The sequence below is a fragment of the Pristiophorus japonicus genome, chromosome 13 (assembly GCF_044704955.1).
Source record: "Pristiophorus japonicus isolate sPriJap1 chromosome 13, sPriJap1.hap1, whole genome shotgun sequence".
Taxonomy (NCBI): domain Eukaryota; kingdom Metazoa; phylum Chordata; class Chondrichthyes; family Pristiophoridae; genus Pristiophorus; species Pristiophorus japonicus.
The window spans coordinates 38,828,081-38,847,183 of record NC_091989.1 but is presented as its reverse complement, the minus strand read 5'-3'; the positions used below and the strand labels follow the sequence as shown (position 1 = coordinate 38,847,183).

Genomic DNA, 19,103 nt, shown 5'->3' with positions numbered 1-19,103 from the left:
TTGTAAATCTCAAATCTGTACTCTGACAAACATGAGTAATCTAACTTTCTTAAAATTCCTGCTGCTAACCAACTGACAAGGACCTCTACAACTATGTCAATCTGAAACATTCTGCTTGTACAGATATAACGGATTACCTTCAAATGCAGAAGTTTGTAGTTTGAGGGACAGTCAAGCATTTTTTCATGTAAGCTCAACTAGGCAGGCTGTGTTTTGTCAGTATTAAAATGTTTTCTCCAATTTAGATACAGTGAAGAAATACTGCAATGCTCTCCCTCTTATTGAAAGCTGCCACCTTCTTGTGGAGGAAAGTTGAGGATGACTTGGAACAGGATAACTGTGAAGCTGCAGGTACTGGATTTTGCTCAATATTGTGATAAAGGGGGAAATTGTCCGATACCTTTAAGGAATATACATATGTGATGCTGTCATTATTATTGGAATATGGTTGTTTTCAGACTCATTAATATCGCCTGAAGTGTACCTCTCACACGCTCACCAAAAATCCTATGCATTGATATTGCACACCGTTGTCAGTAGCAAGCAAGAAGCACACACCACTTTAACATAAAAACATAAGAAATAGGAGTAGGAATAGGCCATTCGGCCCCTCGAGCCTGCTCCGACATTCAATAAGATCACGGCTGATCTTCCACCTCAACACTTTCCTGCACTAGCCTCATTATCCCTTATTATCCAAAATATTGATCTCTGTCTTGAATGTAGTCAACGACTGAGCCCCTACAGCCCAATGGGGTAGAGAATTCCAAAGATTCACCACTCTCTAAGTTAAATTCTCCTCATCTCAGACCTAAATGGTCGAGCCCTTATTCTAAGACTATGACCCTGGTTCTAAACTCCCTAGCCAGGGAAAACGTCCTCCCTGCATCTACCTTGTCAATCCTGTAAGAATTTTGTATGTTTCAATGAGATTCCCTCAATATTCTAAACTCGTGAGATTATATACTCAATCTCTCCTCTTAGGATAATCCCCTCACCACATCCCCCATCCCAGGAATTAGTCTGGTAAACCTTCATTGCACTCCCTCTATGGCAAGTATATCCTTCCTGAGGTAAAGAGAAAAGAACTGTGCACAATACTCCAGGTGTGGTCTCATCAGGGCCCTATATAATTGTAGCAAGACAACTACTCTTAAATCCTCGTAATAAAGGCCACATACCAGTTGATTTCTTAATTGCTTGCTGACCCTGCATGTTTTTTTTTAAATGTTTTTTATTTCGGGATGTGGGGGGTCACTGGCAAGACCAGCAGTTATTGACCATCCCTAATTGCCCTTGAGAAGTTGGTGGTGAGACGCCGTCTTGAACTGCTGCAGTCCTTGTGCTGAAGGTACTCCCACAATGCTGTTTGGGAGAGAGCTCCAGGATTTTGACCCAGCAACGATGAAGTAACTGTGATATATTTCCAAGTCAGGATGGTATGTAACTTGGAAAGGAACTAGCAGGCGATGGTGCTCCCATGCGCCTGCTGCCCTGGTCCTAGGTGGCAGAGGTTGAGGGTTTGGGAGGTCCTGGCGAGTTACTGCAATGCATCTTATAGATGGCACACATTGCAGCCACGGTGCGCTGGTGGTGGAGAGAGTGAATGTTGATGGGGGTGCCAATCAAGCGGGCTGCTTTGTCCTGGATGGTGTTGAGCTTCTTGTTGTTGCAGCTGCACTCATCCAGGCTAGTGGAGAGTATTCCATCGCACACCTGACTTGTGCTTTGTAGATGATGGAAAGGCTTTGGAGAGTCAGGAGGTGAGACACTCGTCACAGAATACCAAGCCTCTGACCTGCTCTTGTAGCCACAGTATTTATGTGGCTGATCCAGTTACGTTTCTAGTCAATGGCAACCCCAGGATGTTGATGGTGGGGGAATTTAGCAATGGTAATGCCATTGAATATCAAAGGGAGGTGGTTAGACTCTCGCTTGTTGGAGATGGTCATTGCCTGGCACTTGTGTGGTGCCAATGTTACTTGACACTTATCAGCCCAAATCTGAGTGTCGTCCAGGTTTTGCTGCATGCGGGCATGGACTGTTTCATTTTCTGAGGAGTTGCGAATGGAACTGAATACTGTAAAATCATCAGCCAACATCGCCACTTCTGACCTTATAATGGAGGGAAGGTCATTTGATGAAACAGCTGAAGATGTTTGGGCCTAGGACACTGCCTTGAGGAACTCTTGCAGCGATGTCCTGAGGCTAGGATGATTGACCTCCAACAACAACAACAACTATGTTAACTTTCGGTGATTCGTGTACAAGGACACCCAGGTCCCTCCGAACACCAACATTTACCAATCTCTCGCCATTTATATTAAAAAAAACTCTGCTTTACTATTTTTCTGACCAAGTGGATAACTTCACATTTCTCCAAATTATATTCCATTTGCCCACTCACTTCACCTGTCTATGGGCCTAAATTTGGCCCTCCGTTTTTTTTGGCGCACTTAGCTGAGGTGCGCTGACTTTCTGCTCTCAAAACAGCGCCAAAAATATAGCGCCGTATTCTGGTCCCTCTGCCGACTCCCCCAAGACTTGGCGTGGCGAGTCCATTGGGGGGGCGGAGCTAGGGCCCTGCGCCTAAAAGTAGAGCGTTCGCGCATGTGCAGTAGCACCTCCCATGATTGTGATGATGCCTGCAACGCGTGACCCAACACATCCCACCCCTATCCCGGGCCGAGTGGCCTGTTGCACTGCCTTCCCGCGCTGAGGGCTACAAGAAACAGGTTGGTGCGGGGAGACTTTTGATCGGTGGGGGGGGAGGAGAGAAAGAGTTTTGATTGGTGGGGGGGAAGAAGGAGGAGAGTTTCTTTAAATGATTTAGAAAACGTCTCTGTCAGTGGCACAATGCAACTGGCTGTTAAGAGGTGAGAATGACCAGAGAAAACATTCCTTAGGTTTGGTCTCTCAGTACTAGCAAATATCTGGTCGTGGCTTTTGTTTTTGTAATAATCATGACTTGGGTCAATTTTTTAAAAATCCCACCAATTCTTAGTGAACAACTGCATGGATGCCAGTAGGTACCTGTTGGGAACATTCCATCAGCACCCACGGTGCCTCATTGGGGAGTAACTGCATGGGCACCCTTGGGTACCTTGCGCAAGTGACCTTCGTTCATAGCCCTGCTAGCAAAATATTTGATTCATAAATGGTTTTATGAAACCCTTTGTCTTCTGATAAGTGATAAGTGCATATTTTATGAAGCTTTATATAGTGAAATGTGTAAATTATGCAAAAGTTACAGTACAAGATCTGTATTAGTTGTTGTGAAGGTGTTTAGTGCTTTGCAAGGTTCTCCTGTGCTTCCCTCCCCACCGCCCCCCCCCCCCCCACCCCCCAATCTCTAGCTACCTGCGCTGATTTCTTAACTCTCCGCAAGGGTTTTCTGTGTGGCCGCAAGTGGCCACATACGCTGGCCTAAGTTAGTTTGGAGCAACTATTAGCTGTCCAAACTGGCTTAAATGGTCAAAACAGGCGCAGGTGGCTGGTAATGCTCCCTCTTGGGGGGGGGGGGGGGGAAAAAACAACATTTAAAAAAAAAATCCTAACACATTTACACTGGTGCAAATTGAATGTGCAAAATGGAGATTTTTAAGATACTCCAGAAAAATCAAGTTGGTCCAAAAAAAACGGAGCAACTCTTGGGCAAATTTGGGCCCAATATCCCCTTGAAGCCTCTTTGCATCCTCCTCATTACTTACATTCCCACCTAACTTTGCATCATCAGCAAACCTGGATCTATTACATTTGGTCCCCTCATCCAAATCATTGATTGAGATTGTGAATAGCTGAGGCCCAAGCACTGATCCTTGTGGTACCCCGCTAGTTACAGCCTGCCAACCCAAAAGTGACCGGTTTATTCCTACTGTCTGTTCTGTCCGTTAACCAATCCTCAATTCCATGCCAGTACATTACCCCCAATCCCATGAGCTTAAATAGTTTGCTGCTGCTTGTGGATATTTTACCAGCTTCTTGCACCATAGATTATGTACAATTAACAAAAGTGGGCAGTAATTACAGATAGAATTTCCATCATATAGTCTTGCAGGGGAAGAATTGTGAAAGATAGATTTAGTGATGAGTGCAGTTACATTGGTGCATGTATGAAACCAAAGAAATTTGGTAACCTTTGTAATATTGATCTGAAATGTTAAAAATTCATAGTGATGCTGCAATGTACAATGGAAATAATGGGTTCTTTAAGCAGTTCTTCTGATTTACTTTTGATTTTGATTTGTTCTTCCCATTCTAGCCATCTTTGAATTAATTTAAACTTCAACTTGTTTGTATTCATCATGTCAGTTACTCCTATTTACAAATTGTGTAGGACTTGAATATGTTTTAAGAATATTTAAGAACACCATCGGAGTTTGAAATGGCATTTGAATTTCTACCATGTTCAGTGTGTTCTTCAAGCCAGTGCAACAGCTTATATGTGAAGGTGCAATATATTTTCTCTCTCCGAAAAGGCACTGACTCTTGGTAATTTTCCAACTCTGAACGTATTCCTGAAGTTTTGATCATGTGATATTTGCCCATTATTTGCATTTACCTTGAGTGTCTCTAGTATTCCTAAGATAATGTAAAATAATTGTCCTAAAACACCTTTTTAGACGATGCACAATTTGGACAGAAATGTTTTGGAATCATGTTATGTAATGATAAGTATTATGTGGGCCAGAATTGGAGTAGCCAAGGACAAAATTGATGGCAAGCAACTTTGTGTAGGGTTGAAGTTGCAGATGGTCTTTATTTGAGCTGCAGCTTCCTGCAGTACACAGCTGTCACTGCAGTGGTAACCATTCACCGCCCCATTCAGCAACTCCCCACCGCGTCACTCTCCCATCAACCAGTTGTATTCTCAAATCAACTTTATGGCCGCACGGGAAGGAGCGGCTGTTTTTAATAAACAGCTGTTGCCACTGGCCTCCTTGCAGACACATGGCCGTAGGATCATCATCAGCATATGGCTGCCCAAATTGCTTGACCTTGTGTGATCTGCTATGTGTAAGTTATTCAACAGTGAAAGCATTTCCATCATCTTGTTCTCACCAGATGTGTACATAGACACATACTTGCGTTCCAGCAAGGGACATTGGACAATGATCAGAAGTGGAAACCTTGACTGTTTTTAATGTTTCGTTATGCAAGAGATGTTGAGGCTAATTGCAGATGATCAAATGCTATCTCAGCTAAGATCATCTAACTCAATACACAGCAGGAATTGAACTCAGGATCTTTTGGTCCATCTGGCTTATTGCTCCACAGGACAGATGGTGATTATACCCAGTAAACCATCAAGTGAAATTGAGCAATTGTAAATTTAGGATTTTGAACACTGGATTTCAAAAAAGGACAATTGGCTTTCGTTATAAAAAGGCAGATTTTCTGATTCGATTGCATTATTAGTGCTATCGTGTGCAAATGGTTGACATATCAGCAGTGTAAATAACTTTTAAAATATTATTTTCTAGATTGTACAGCGTATAAAAATGTACTTGGAGGTACTGTGACCAGGTTTTGTGGTAAATATGGTTTAGTTGATGACTCCATCTACTTCACTTCTAATAATGTGCTGGGAGGTATGCCTTTGCACATCGGCCAGAAGGTGAACATAGTGGCCCAAAAGAATGAGACATCAGGAGGTTGGAAAGCAGTCAAGGTAGGATATGATATAGCTGATCATTTATTCCATTCTGATAAAAATGAAGTTTGAAATGTAAAGTTAAATTTCTAACAAAAAATATTAACATTAGTTCACACTGGATATAATTCTTGAATTGCAAACCTAATGTAAAGCAGAAAAGCATCATCGTCTTTATAAGGATATTTGGGCATATAGTTTAGAAAATCCGCAGAATATACTTCCATATGGAATGGTCACCATTCTCTCCTAAAATAAAAAGGAAAAGCTACAAATGCTGGAATTGGAAAGAAAAACAGAAAATGCTGGAAATAATGCAGGTCATTCTGTATGTGTAAAGAGAAAAGACAGGTTGTGACCTTCCAGGTATGTACCCTTCATCAGACTGTGCTTTCCAACCTGATGTTGGTTTCTTGCACATTCCCTACCCCTGTCTTTTATAGTGCTGCTTTTTATGCTGAAGTGAAGTTACCATGATGTGCTTTCAAGGCCACTGTCGTCATCCCTGTCCTCAAAAGACCCCGCCCTCAACACCTCTCCTTACAAACTACCATTCCATCTTTAAAGTCCTTGAACATGTTATCTCCCAAATTTGTGCCCATGTGTCCTGCAGTTCCTTATTTAAATCTCTCTAATCAGGTTTCTGGCCCTCCACAGCATCGAAACAGCCCTAACCAAAGTCACAAACCATATTCTCATGGTGCGTTATCACTGTTTGTTCTCTTTAACTTCTCTACAACCAGTTTCTTAAACGATAAGGTAATAAGGGGTTATGGAGAGCCGGCAGGGAAGTGGACCTGAATCCATGATCGGATCAGCCATGATCGTATTAAATGGCGGAGCAGGCTCGAGGGGCCATATGGCCTACTCGTGCTCCTTTTTCTTATGTTCTTATGAACATGGTCGATCACACAGTCTTCCTCCAATGCCTCTACTCTGGTGCAGTTCAGTGGGATGGCCCTCGCTTGATTCCACTCTTATCTAAGCAAGTATAGCTGGAGCATCTTTGGCACTGGCTTCTCTTCCCGCTACTGCACATCACCTTGGGCATCCCCCAATTATGTATCCTTGATTACACCTATGATGAGCTTTTCAGAATTTTTTCCATGTTAAAGGAGCTCTATAAGTGCAAATTGTTGTGGTTGTTGTACACTGCTCTCATGGAATGAGTTTTCCACACCACAAAAATTGGTAACCAATGTACAAGTGGTACTTAGATACTGATTGTCGAGCATTTTTGTCCAATATAAGGCATGAATAGTTGGGACGGTTTTTAGTGGATTACTTAATTGAAAAATTCAAGAGCACTTCTAACACCCAGATTATCTCTCTCAATTACTTCCAGTTGCTTATATGAATGCAGGTAGTTGTCATTGTTGCTGCTGCTAAAGGTTCCCTTGTGTACTCTGATACCATGCAGGCACTACTGTTAATTTCCAGCCTGCATACAAGATGGTGGGGCAAAGTTGGATTGCTTTCTGCAGTTTAAGGCTCTCTGTTGTAGAAAGATACTGGTGCCATGAAAAAGATGCAATGCAGACAATACCAGGTGAAAAATTTGGGGACAAATGCTCGGAGCAGAGATGGTTAACACTAAGGTGGGATCTAATAGAACATTTTGAATGGTTTTGAGAGGATAAATAGTGAAAGATTATCTTCATTGGTGAATCACCAACAAGGATGTACCTTTTAGCTTTAGTATTCTGAAAGGGGGAGGTTTGAAGGATTTTTTTCCACAGTAGGAGTTATTAGAATATGGATTGCATTACCACACACATCTATTGAAACTGTTACACTATACAAGAGGGAGCTGGATGAAGACTTGGAAAAAATGTTGAAGGGTAGAGAGAAAGGAAATAATATGGAAATGGGATTAAGGTACATAGCTCCAATGTAAAGCTAGCACTGGCATAGGCACAGTGGGCCAAGTATTTTTCTACCATGCTAGAGTTTCTGAGATTCTATGGATCTCGCTGTTTTAATTCACATGCCGAGCGAAATATGAAATGTCATATCCTAATAAGTTGATTACAGATATTCCTGTTATCCATGATGACAGCCAATTTAGTCAAAAAATACTTATGGTTGCTTAAAAATGCCTGCTCAAAAATGCCTACTCATAGATTCTTGATTATAAAGACTGTTTTTCAAAAGCCAACTTGGAATTAGTTTGTAATTGCTTCAGATGCACACTCCTTGCATTCAAATAGAATATAAAATTAGCATGCTAGCCTCCATTAGCAAACTTTTTCTCATCGCTTTTGGTGAGTCATCAAGATGAGAAATTACAGTGCTGGGGAATAGACTGCAAGCTTTTAGGCATTGGGTATCATCACACTGTTAGGTCAGATTTGTTATTGTATGGTTCAAATGTAGAAGTAAAGCCTGTTTTAGCAATATCCTTTAGCCCCAATTATGGAAGAAACTCTCCACTACACCAGTGATGTTTTTTTTTCATTTTCTGCAACTACTGCCCAGCTACTTTGAAATTGCTAGTTTATGTCCTGTTAAATTCAGTTTAGTGCAGAAGATGCTTGCCCATAAGGAATGAGGTTGATGCATTCTAACTAATTCCTATCCTTTCAAGTGAGAGATTCAATGGAACTTTGTCTTCCTGTTCAGGTGGACTAATATTATGGGACGATGGTAGGGTTGATATTCTGTAAGAATGAGATCAAATGGGTGAAGGGTCTTTTTTATTTGAACTTGTGGTAAAATTCTTACAGCTGCTGGAGTCTTTCCATCATTCTGGGCAGGATTCAACATCTGGTCCCAGAAAATACAAGATCAGGGGCCAGACTATCCGCATTGTAAAATAGCTCTGTTTTTTGGCGTTATTTCCAATTAACGGACGTTTTTTTAGGCGGAAATAAGGCCTCAGTTTCACCAAAATTATTTTTAATTTTGGCGTAGCGCATAAATACCTCCATTTTTAAGGATGGAGCTAAATTTTTTCGCCTTAAAAATAACACCCATTCTGCGCATGCCCAACACTCAAAGCATTTGGGTTTCCAGGGTAACGCGAGGCACAATTGCAACTCAGCAGAGATTTTGGCCACCGTGTTACAAAAACATACCACCATAAAGTTTAGCTACACACAAACTTCCTAGGCAACAGGAACGATTTTGGAAAGAGTGGCTGATTTCACCCATCTCCGAATTTTGAATTAAAAGTAATTTTAAAACCGAAGCTGCCTATTAGAACTGGCTCGGTGTGAGCAGTAGAATCTCGGATGGCACCCGGGTCGGGACGTCGCCCTGGTTCCTAGAGCTAGAAATCTGATCCCGCCCAAATACGGGCACAGGACAGAGAAATCGGAAGTTTCAACCCTGGCTATGGTTCTGCAATGGAGAATCATTCTTTCCCATTCTTGTTCAACAAAGGATGGAATCATCACTATAGGTTTCCTGGGGTTTATATTGTAACGCTGCCTCTGTTGGCATGGCAAATGAACCAGCTGAAGACACAGAATAGAGAGTATTTATCATTCCTATATAAAGTACAGGTTTTGTTCCCTCCCAAAGCTTTAACTTTCAGCTCCGTTTTCCAAGATGGCCCCATTATTGCCAATTTCCATCTGACTCCAGGTAAGGCAAGCTTTTTAAAAGTGGTATTTAGCACTGTCCTTAAAAATACCCGTACTGGGGAAACGCGCAAAAAATTGCATTATCGTTGGTTTGACTCCGAGTGACGTCACAAAAATTATTCTCAAAAAAATCGGCACTTATTTTTTTTTAAGAACGGCGTTACACCACTGACAAAACTAGCAAAATGGTCCTAAGTTTATTTAGCTCCAAAAAAAACCTTTTAGCTCCAAAAAATGGAGCAGAATCGATCCTTACGGTGGCGAATTTCGGGACACCGACCCTCGGGTTAATTCCAATTAATTTGCCCCTCTTTTCCCCAATATTTTTTTTCTGGTTTCTTTAGTCTCGTAAATTGTCTATAATTTGCTTCAGTTCGAACTGAAAATGTCGTATTGTTTGGTTTAAAACTATTTGGAAAGCATTTACTAAGGTAATTTGGTAAATGTCTAACTTCATACAACTAATTTGGGATACAGCTAATTAGCTGAATTTTTTCTAAGTGCTGTATAATTACATATGAGCACATGCTTTGTAGCTCTCTTGTGCAAGTTGTATTTGATGTGTTACTATTACTGACATGGATTTAAATTGCCAATGTGCAAAAACCGACAATTCTTGAAAGTTTTACTTTAATTTCTGTTGCTCATTTAAAAAAAAAAATGAACACGCAAATTGTACAAATATCCAGAAGAATGGAATTCTTTTACACCTGTTGTATTTTTTATTACAGGTGGAACCTGTAACTAGTCAATGGGATAATGATGGTACTCGTGGTACCGACTTAAACCCTCCAGCACAAAATGAGACTCTCAACCTGATAGGCATTATAACTTCTTGCACCAAGGATGGTGGTTACATTAATGAAACTACTTATTTCTCCATGGCAGATGTTTGTGAAGGTAAAAGTACAGCAGTTTTTTTTTAAGTCACATATAATTAGCTGACCAAATTCCTAGAGTGTCAGCTGTACCAATTGAGGGTCCACTGCTCATCTTCTTGTGTAAAAAGATACATGTATTGAATGTAGGGCATGTCCAAACTTTATAAATTAACTATGATCATTTTTGTCAGTAAGTAGTTCATTACTGTTGTGAAAAAATATTTTTATTAAAGTATATAGTTCCCCGATTGTATTTACCCAATAAACTTTGTCTGATTTCACTAGGCACACTGCAATCCTTCTCCATGCTCTTCGGGTAGGAAGTGAGAAAATCATCCAGACTGGCTTTTCTTGATTGCATGCAGTGATCCCTGCTGGCAAGAATATCTGTGTGGACTGTCTCCAATTGAAAAATCTAACTCTCGCAAGTTGGGTGGGGAACATCAGTAGTAAACGGATAGCAGTAATTCACATATGCTAGAAATAGAAGTTACAACACAGAAATGGGCTTTTTGGCCCAACTGGTCCATGTTGGCATTCACCCTCCATGTTACCCAAAAGATTATCTCCCCTCCGACAGGAATCACTTTCTGGAGCTTATTTTCCCTCCCTATTTCTGGGAAGAGCACTTTAATTTTTCCTTTCCACGAATATATGCCCTCTCCCATCACAAATACTGTGCGTCTTTATCAATTTTTTTTTTGTATCGCCAGAAGCAGTTCCACTCTACATTACATAGCTTCTCCTTCGTTTCTGTAACAATAGCATTGACTTTTTTCACCACCAAATTTGTCAGGGGCATCTGAGCAATTTTCTTCGGACCTGCTGCTGAGACTGAAGGCAAAAACAAAATCAACTGCAAGTCTTAACTAACATCTATTTTTGCTCTCTTGTCAGCTTTGGTTTTCTTTTCTTCTTCCATTTCTGTAGGGACAGACCACAAAGAAAAAGTTTAAAATAAAAACAAAATTTAACTTTATCTACAGGGGGAAAAAAAATCACTGTTCTAGCTATTAGTAAATCCTAATGGATGGCTTCTACAATGACTTAGTGGAAAAATAGACCTCCTGACCACAGAGACCAGAGAAACCCAGGTTTCATCCCTTCTCTGCTATCAGGTTCACTCAGGCAGGTCTACCAAATATGTTCCTCTCTATGCTCCACCCCTCCTCTTGACAGACTTCTAATTCAAGGTTTAACAAATGTGACACTCCAGGCATAGGGTGGCACAGTAGTTAGTCAACACGATGTTCTCTCACCTCTAGGCTGTGGATGTGATTGCCCAGGGTGATGTACAGTCTTTTTGATGATGGTGAGGGTGCTAAGTGAATAATTTTGTGCAGTTTGAAAAAACTACCAGTCTACAGATGAAAATCATCCATAATTAAAACATGAAGGCTTACTCTGAGCTCTTGTTTTTTAGTCATTGGGGGCCTTGCTTACATCTATTTGGGTTGGCTCGCTCTCTAGCTCTTGCAATCTTGATCTCTCTCTTGAGCTCTTGTGATCTTGATCTCTGTCATATGTTTAGGTGTATGTGTGCCAAAATTGCTTATTATTTATTTTACAGGTTTTCAACCCTATAAAGGTGATTGGGTACAGGCACAATATTTCATTGAACAAACAACTTGGAAAAGCCAAGCCTACTGTATGAAACCGCTTAGATATAAAAGAGTAGATAAAGTAAGTGCTCATTAAAGATGCAAAGACGTTTTTAGGAAACTGCTGAATTTTGTAATTTGAAAAAAAAAATTATTTTGATACTGTGGAGCAAGGGGTCATTTATATTTCATGCCATTGAGTTGCTTTCCTTACTATTAGAGCATTCAGTAAGATATTTTTGCATATGTAAGTACCCATTGGGTTTAAGTAAGACCATTTCCACATGCCCAGTGCACACTCCATATACTTTGATTTACGTTTTTTTTAAATCATAAACTGACCTACAACCTTCACTCCAATAACATCCCTCTTTTAACCCTTCCCCTCTCCCTATTAACGAGCTTTCCCTATTAACAAGTAGCACAGTGTATCCAACCAGGCCTCTGAACAGCTTCTCCCTGGCAAAAAAAAAAATAACAAGCAAAATGTCTATCTGATTTGCCTGGCATCCCCAGAACTACTACAACTTTGAATAACACGAGAACCCCTGGAGCCGCTGCCTGGCCATCTCTTCTGCCGCCCCCACCCACCCCCTAACCTCCCAGAATGAGAGACGAGATGAGAATTTTTTTAACGCAGCGAGTTGCTATGATCTGGAATGCACTACCTGAAAGGGTGGTAGACACAGATTCAGTAGTAACTTTCAAAAGGGAACTGGATATATACTTGAAAAGGAGAAATTTGCAGGGCTATGGGGAAAGAGCAGGGGAGTGAGACTAATTGGATAGCTCAAAGAGCCAGCACAGGTATGATGGGCTAAATGGCCTACTTCTGTGCTGCATAATTCTATGAATGTGCGGAGTCCATCTGCTGGAATTTTACTCTGTAGCAGAGAAACTCCCAGGAGTTGCTATATAGTCATCACCCCTCCACTCCCCAAGCATGCACAGGAGTCATTTAGTTCAAGTATGTTCATCTAGCTCCCAACCCAGATGCCCAGAACAATAGTTCCCAGTATCTCCAGCAAGACCATAGCCCTCTCAATGCCTTTTCCATGGCCTGAACCTTCCTGATATCTCTGTGGTTTCTTTGTGGCCAGCTCACTTTCCTACATAGTAGAAAATAATGGTGTGAGGGAAGCTTTGCTGTTTAAAAAAACAGAAGGGAAAGGTTAAAACAGAAATAAAAGAAGAAAAAAAGGGAAAGTAAAAGGAAATAAAGAAAATAAAAGTGGCAGAGGACAGATTGAGGACAGGCGATAACGGCTTCACTGAATGAAGTCCTGAATTTATTTTTGAGTGCAGGAAATGGTGAAGAAATGAGGTCGTTGCTGCTGCTGGCTCTGTTTTGTAAGGGAAATTACTGAGCAATAATGAATGCACTTCCATTCTGCACAACCTGGATGTCCATATTTGTGTTGATGTAAAATTTTCTCTTGTAACTCTTAACCTCCAGTATAGCATAGTTGGGCAGAATAATCAAATTTCTATTTATATAGCTTGCCTGAATTGATTATAAAATGTTGAAATTTATTGCTGTGTTTCTTGTGTGAAGGTACCAATAACCAGAATACTCCATCGAAGTGGTATAGTGGATGACATCATATTCTTCACTCTTGAATCTCTCCGAATACCAAACCTTTATGTACCCAAGAAGGATGATTTGGTCAACCTTGTGATTATTGAGAGTAATCAGTCTTTATACCAGTGGAGAGCTTTATGCATCGCACCTGCAGAGAAAGAGAGGTGTGGTATAATCCAGCATTGCAATTACACTGAATACCTGCCATGTGCCTGTTTCACTTAATTGGTTAAAAAAATTTCCAAAACCAATTGGTATACGGCCCTCTCGGGTATACTATTTGTCCATTAATTTTTGTTAATCGGTAACCCTTTTAAAGGGAATGTTTGTTCAGGCACTGCTTCATTTATCATTGCTTCCCTAATTTGCTTAAATATTTTGAGACGGGAACAGTTCTCTCCCTATGAGATATTTTTCTTTTACAGAGGCTTCTAGTGTATAGTATTTCCAAGTGTATAGTATTGCCGATTTATAGCTCTCTATTTTACACCCAAAACTTTTAGTCTAAGTACAGATACAACGTCCGGAATCCTCGGGACTGAGTCCGTGCCAATTTTTCCGGATTTCAGACAAGAAAATCAATAGTCTGAAATCCAGAATCCTCGGGGCCAACGACGTGCCGGTTTTCAGACAATTCCGGTTTTCGCAGCTCCGAATTTGGGCCGTTGCACCTGTACTACAGTACAAAAAAAAATACCCATCTCCTCAAAACTGGGACGTATTACTTTATTGATATACTTATCACCAAAAGAACAAAGGGAGAGATTAGGAGATTTTTCCATTAAAGGGTTACTAGAACATGGAATGCCCTAACACTAACAGCGTTGGAAGCAGAATCTATAATTACTTTTAAAGGGGCAGTGGATAAATAATTGAAAACAAATAATTAAAGGAAATGGAAGAAGGGCAGGAGAATGGGAATAAGTGGATAGGTGCTGCAGAGAGCTGGCAGAGGCATGCTGGCCTGATTGGCTACCCACATGCTTTGTAAAATTATGTAATTCTATTTTTCCCTTCAAGAGTGTTTACATTTCAAGTCATTCATTGCTGTGTGAGTATACATGGCACTGTAATTCATGGCCAATGTTAATATTTCATGTGTGAATTTCCACATAATAGTAGTGTAAGGTATTCCAGAATTAATTTGAAAAGGTGCTCAAGTTTCTACCAGTATCCATGTGTTCAGTCTATAATCAGAATATGTACCTGACACCACAAATTGGGCAAAAGTAGAGATAGTAATTTAAACCCTCATGATTGTGGAATAACCTACTGTAGAAAATCAGCAGCGATGTAGCATAGAATGCAGAGACGCTGAAGATATTATGGCCCCAAGTTTCCACATGATTTGCTCCTGATTTTTAGGAGCAACTGGTGGAGAACGGACTATTTTAGAAATCGCAATTCTCCACATTTAAGTTTTCTGCAGTTTTAGTCAGGTAGAACAGTTTCACTTTTGAACAGAATTTTTTTTTCAAAAGGGGGCGTGTCCGGCCACTGACGCCTGATTTGAAAGTTTCCACAGTGAAAACGTACTCCAAACTAACTTAGAATGGAGCAAGTGAAGATTTTTGGAGGCTTGAAAAAACCTTTTCTACACATTAAAAAATCAGGCGTAGGTTACAAATTAGGTGTCCGGAACGAGGTGGGGGAGGAAAGGAAAGGGGAAGGGAAGTCATTACATTCTACAATAAATCCTTAGTTATACTTATACAAATATTATACAAATAAATCCAACCTGAATAAAAATTTATAAGCAAAGAAAAGATTAAATAAACCATGTTCCTACCTGTGTGAAAGTGCTTTCAGGCAGCGGTTTCCCGACGGCAGGGGCGGGGGGAGGCAGTGAGAAGGCTGCAGGAAGCTTCAGAAGTTGAGGCAGCCGTTCCCGACGGGCCCGACCGACGGCGGGGTGGGGGGAGGCAGGGAGAAGGCTGCAGGAAGCCTCAGAAGTTGAGGCAGCCGTTCCCGACGGACGGCAGAGGGAGAAAGCTGCAAGAAGCCTCAGTGCTGATCATGGAAGGGCAATGTGGTTTTATTAAAAAATGTTAAAAATTGAACAGCTACAAAGAATTTGAATAGTCTCAAACAAGTTTATCACAGTCTATCTTTAATTACAGAATGCACTCCCTCACCCTCTCTCACAGAAATATGAAGAAAATTAAAATACAAGCCTTTGCAAGGGTTCAATAAACAAATTTTCACTTTTTCTGCAGCACTTTTTAAAATGGCCGAGTGCCAATGTTTACTTCAGATGCGCACGAGCAGGGTTGCCAGCACGAAAAAAACTCATTTAAATGGTACCTGCCCCCTCCTACCTACAAAATCGCGCGAGTGGTAGGCGCCGCGCCAAACAGACATCGAGCTGCAAAGCGCTCGAGAATAGCGTGTTTTTTTTTTCAGGCGCCGTTTTCGGCGCGAAGAACGGGCGCCCTGCTCGGAGGGGCGCCTGTTTTGCCGCGTGTGGAAACTTGGGGCCATTATGTTACAGTTCGGGCTTTTTCCTCTACACCATTTTTTCATGTTTATGTTTTGATTATTTCCATAAGCAGACCACTAAGAATTTTTGTCTTTATTTCTGCCAGGTGTGGGTTACTGTAGGTCAGGTCTAAAATTAACTCCAAATAACAACAACCCACTTACTTGAGAATATGTGGATGTATTAGAAGGTGGAAAATACTACTTCACGAGACCACTGCATACAAACTGAAACGAATGCTCACATTTAATATATAGAAGTAGAAACATTAGCCGGATACTGTTCAGTACACTAAACTTGCACTATATGCAAACTGGGTTGATTGTTTAAAAAAGCAAATATCTGCAGTCGTTGCAGCTCCTCTCATTAAGTTGTTAAAAACACATAATCTATGATGATGTACACATAAAATTATTCCCATGGAGCTCTAATTGTCTCTTTCATGTAGGGAAGCATGTTGAAAGAAAATTGAAGACCCAGGAAAGTCTCTCGATTAGTGGAACATCTTTTCCATTGCAATTCAAAGCATTTCAGCAAATCATGCCTCCTACCTCCTTTCTTTCCTTTCCCTCTCCCAAGGGTTTCTTTTTCACCCTAATTAAAACCAATTTAGTTCAATATCTCTCCTCATAATGAGACAGAACTATAGAATTATTCTTGCCATTCTTCTCTGCCCCATCTTGTTTTATCTCTCCAATTTTTCCTCCTTCTGCTCATTCTCCAGTACCTTGCTAAGGTGGGTATTATGCATGAGCCTTGACTTGGCAGGTTATTTGTCTACAGGGTAAAGTGCAATCAAGCCTAATCCTATCTTGGTCATATGGCCTCCTGTGCAACAATCTCTGTTTCTATGTAACACACTTTTATGGAAAGTGTCTACAGAACATGTACAATTAATTCATTTCCCTACTTCATTTTGGGAAAAGCCTTCACTGACGAGTATTTCCAGTCGAGAGGCTTGGGTTGAACTAAACACTTCAATGGAATACAGACCCATTTGCCGAATTCTACAGAGCAGCCACTTTAGTTCTGCGTGTTCAAAAATTCTATTTTTTTTAAAAACTTATTTTTGCTAAGCTTTTGCATTCTGTTCAGCAGCAGCATCGTTGGAGGAGGAAACTCCAAAAGAGTAGCAGGTGGAGATGAACCAAACCAGGCAGTAGAAGAATATTTAATGTGCATTAAATAAAGTAAACTGGCATAACACAATGAGAAATGAACACTTTTTTTAAAATAATACCAAGTATCCTTCCCCTTCTTGTCTGCACTGTTGGAAATGTGGATTTTTTTTCTTCCTTGTTTCCATTTTCTCAGCCTTTTCTCTTTTGAGGAGGGTGTTTCTTTTTATATCTTCATAAATTTACATTGTTTTTAACCTACATTGTATCACCTATGGTAACTGAACAGTCGTCATCATCGTCATAGACAGTCCCTCGAACGAGGATGACTTGCTTCCACACCAAAAGGAATGAGTTCGCAGATGTTTCAATGAAGGACCCGATATTCCAGTCTTGAACTCCAAGTGAAGGGTGGAAGATGCCTGTGAATGGATTTTTTTTAAATGTGTGGTGACTGGCCTATAAATACTGTTTTTTTTTAAAAGTATTGATATGCTCAATACTTTTAAAATAATTTTGGATGCCATTCCCATTCTAATATCAGTTCAATTTATAATCTAGCAAGACGGTAAATTGTTTTTGACCTTGGTTTTCATTTAACTAAATACTGTTCCAATTACCAAGACTAAATTAATGGCCAAAATAATATGGTACTTTTGGTTTGTAATGTCAGCAGTGTTCTGTAGTGCAGGTTCAGTGTCCGGGATGCATTTAGTAATGTTCTTGGACTGTATTTGCTATCTCTCCAATAATTTAGGGAGAAGTGCATGACATTGCAGTAGAATGCCAATAATGATCCAAGATTATGTAAATAGAGGCCACTATTAAAGGGTGTAACAGGATAGATGCCTCTGTGAGATGGCTGACATAACAAATGATCATGAAAACTTAGATACTGACCTTTGATTTGCTTTGCTGCTACCATACGAAAGAAGCATGCTTTAACAATACCGTAACCTTCCCAAACATCATCATCTGTTTATTTTTAAAATCTCCACTGTCAAATTTATTAACCAAACTAATCTGGGCTCCACAAACTCTCAACTTTTATTTATTTTTATATATATATATATATATTTTTTTTTTTATATATACATTATAAAATTCTACCAGCACAACATGAGAGAGGAGCAGAAATGGGCACTCGCAACCATGTGCTTTCCTTTTCTCCCTTTCACTCCTCCCTACCCAACCAAATACTGCCCTCACCTGGCCCATGCCCCAATCCTCCTCCTCATTTTCCAAAGTATAATATTGCTTTTGTGTGTTGCATGATATAACATTCCTGTTGTTGTAAAGCCTCTAACTCAAAAGTGTGTAAAGCAAGGTCCATTAGCATACTTGTGCATAAGAAAGATTTGGCTAAGCAGTTCAACCATCTTGGGATTGGAAAACGTCATTTTCTGAGCCCTGGAAGTTTTAGGAAGTATAAAACAGGACAATTCGGATTTGGAGAGTATGTCAGCAGCAGCAGTGGTGGTGGCAGAGAAGATCACAAAACAGCAGCAGGGGAAAAAATGGAAGTGGATCAGACCAGGCACTAGAAGATGATTTAATGTGCATTAAATAAAGTTAACTGGCACAACACAATGAGGTGTTGACACTACTTTAAATAATACCTAATATTCCCAAGTATCCTTCTCCTTGAATGGGAGATCTGCTCCTAGATTTTACCCATCTTGGACACTGATCTTCCTTGCATCCATACGACCCTTCTCCCATGACTCTCAACCTGAAACTCATTTTTCAAAATTCAAGCTCGACAAGTCTTAAGTTTCACATCTTTACAAGGCTCCAAGATACACTTATTGATCACTTGAGTGTCTGAGAATTGATCTAAACTTAATTCTGGCCATGGAGATGATCAAAATATCTTGCAGGGCTATCCATCTTACTGCCCTCATACAAATTAAGAAGAAATACCCCGTCTTCCCCTATTTAAATAAATAGAGAACTGGGCCGAAATTTGGTGCTGCCCGCATGGAGACGGTGACATTGCCTGGTCACTAACTTTAGCATCAGGCGATGTTTACCGCCTCCAACCGGGATATTCACTTTTTGAGCCCAAGAGGGGCGTTCCATTATCCCTCTTGGGGCGCTAACCCTGATTCCTGCGGCACTATCGTGGGAGCACTGCTGAAGTTTTGGCGCTAGCGCCTAAAGGGGAGGTCAGCTGGACACCCGAAAAGTTAAAGAAATGCC

At 40.6% G+C, this 19,103-nt stretch overlaps 1 protein-coding gene across 6 annotated transcripts in view; it reads left to right on the top strand.

Annotated features, from left to right (window-relative positions):
• Positions 1–19,103, top strand: part of mov10l1 (Mov10 like RNA helicase 1) — a 92,029-nt gene that overhangs the window by 10,263 nt on the left and 62,663 nt on the right. For all 6 annotated transcript variants that reach the window (XM_070897393.1, XM_070897391.1, XM_070897392.1 and 3 more), the window contains exons 2-6: positions 246–351; positions 5,484–5,671; positions 9,972–10,140; positions 11,692–11,804; positions 13,278–13,468. In XM_070897393.1, the coding sequence (XP_070753494.1) occupies positions 267–351; positions 5,484–5,671; positions 9,972–10,140; positions 11,692–11,804; positions 13,278–13,468 (746 nt within the window). In that variant the 5' untranslated portion in view covers positions 246–266. The remainder of the gene's footprint in view (positions 1–245; positions 352–5,483; positions 5,672–9,971; positions 10,141–11,691; positions 11,805–13,277; positions 13,469–19,103) is intronic.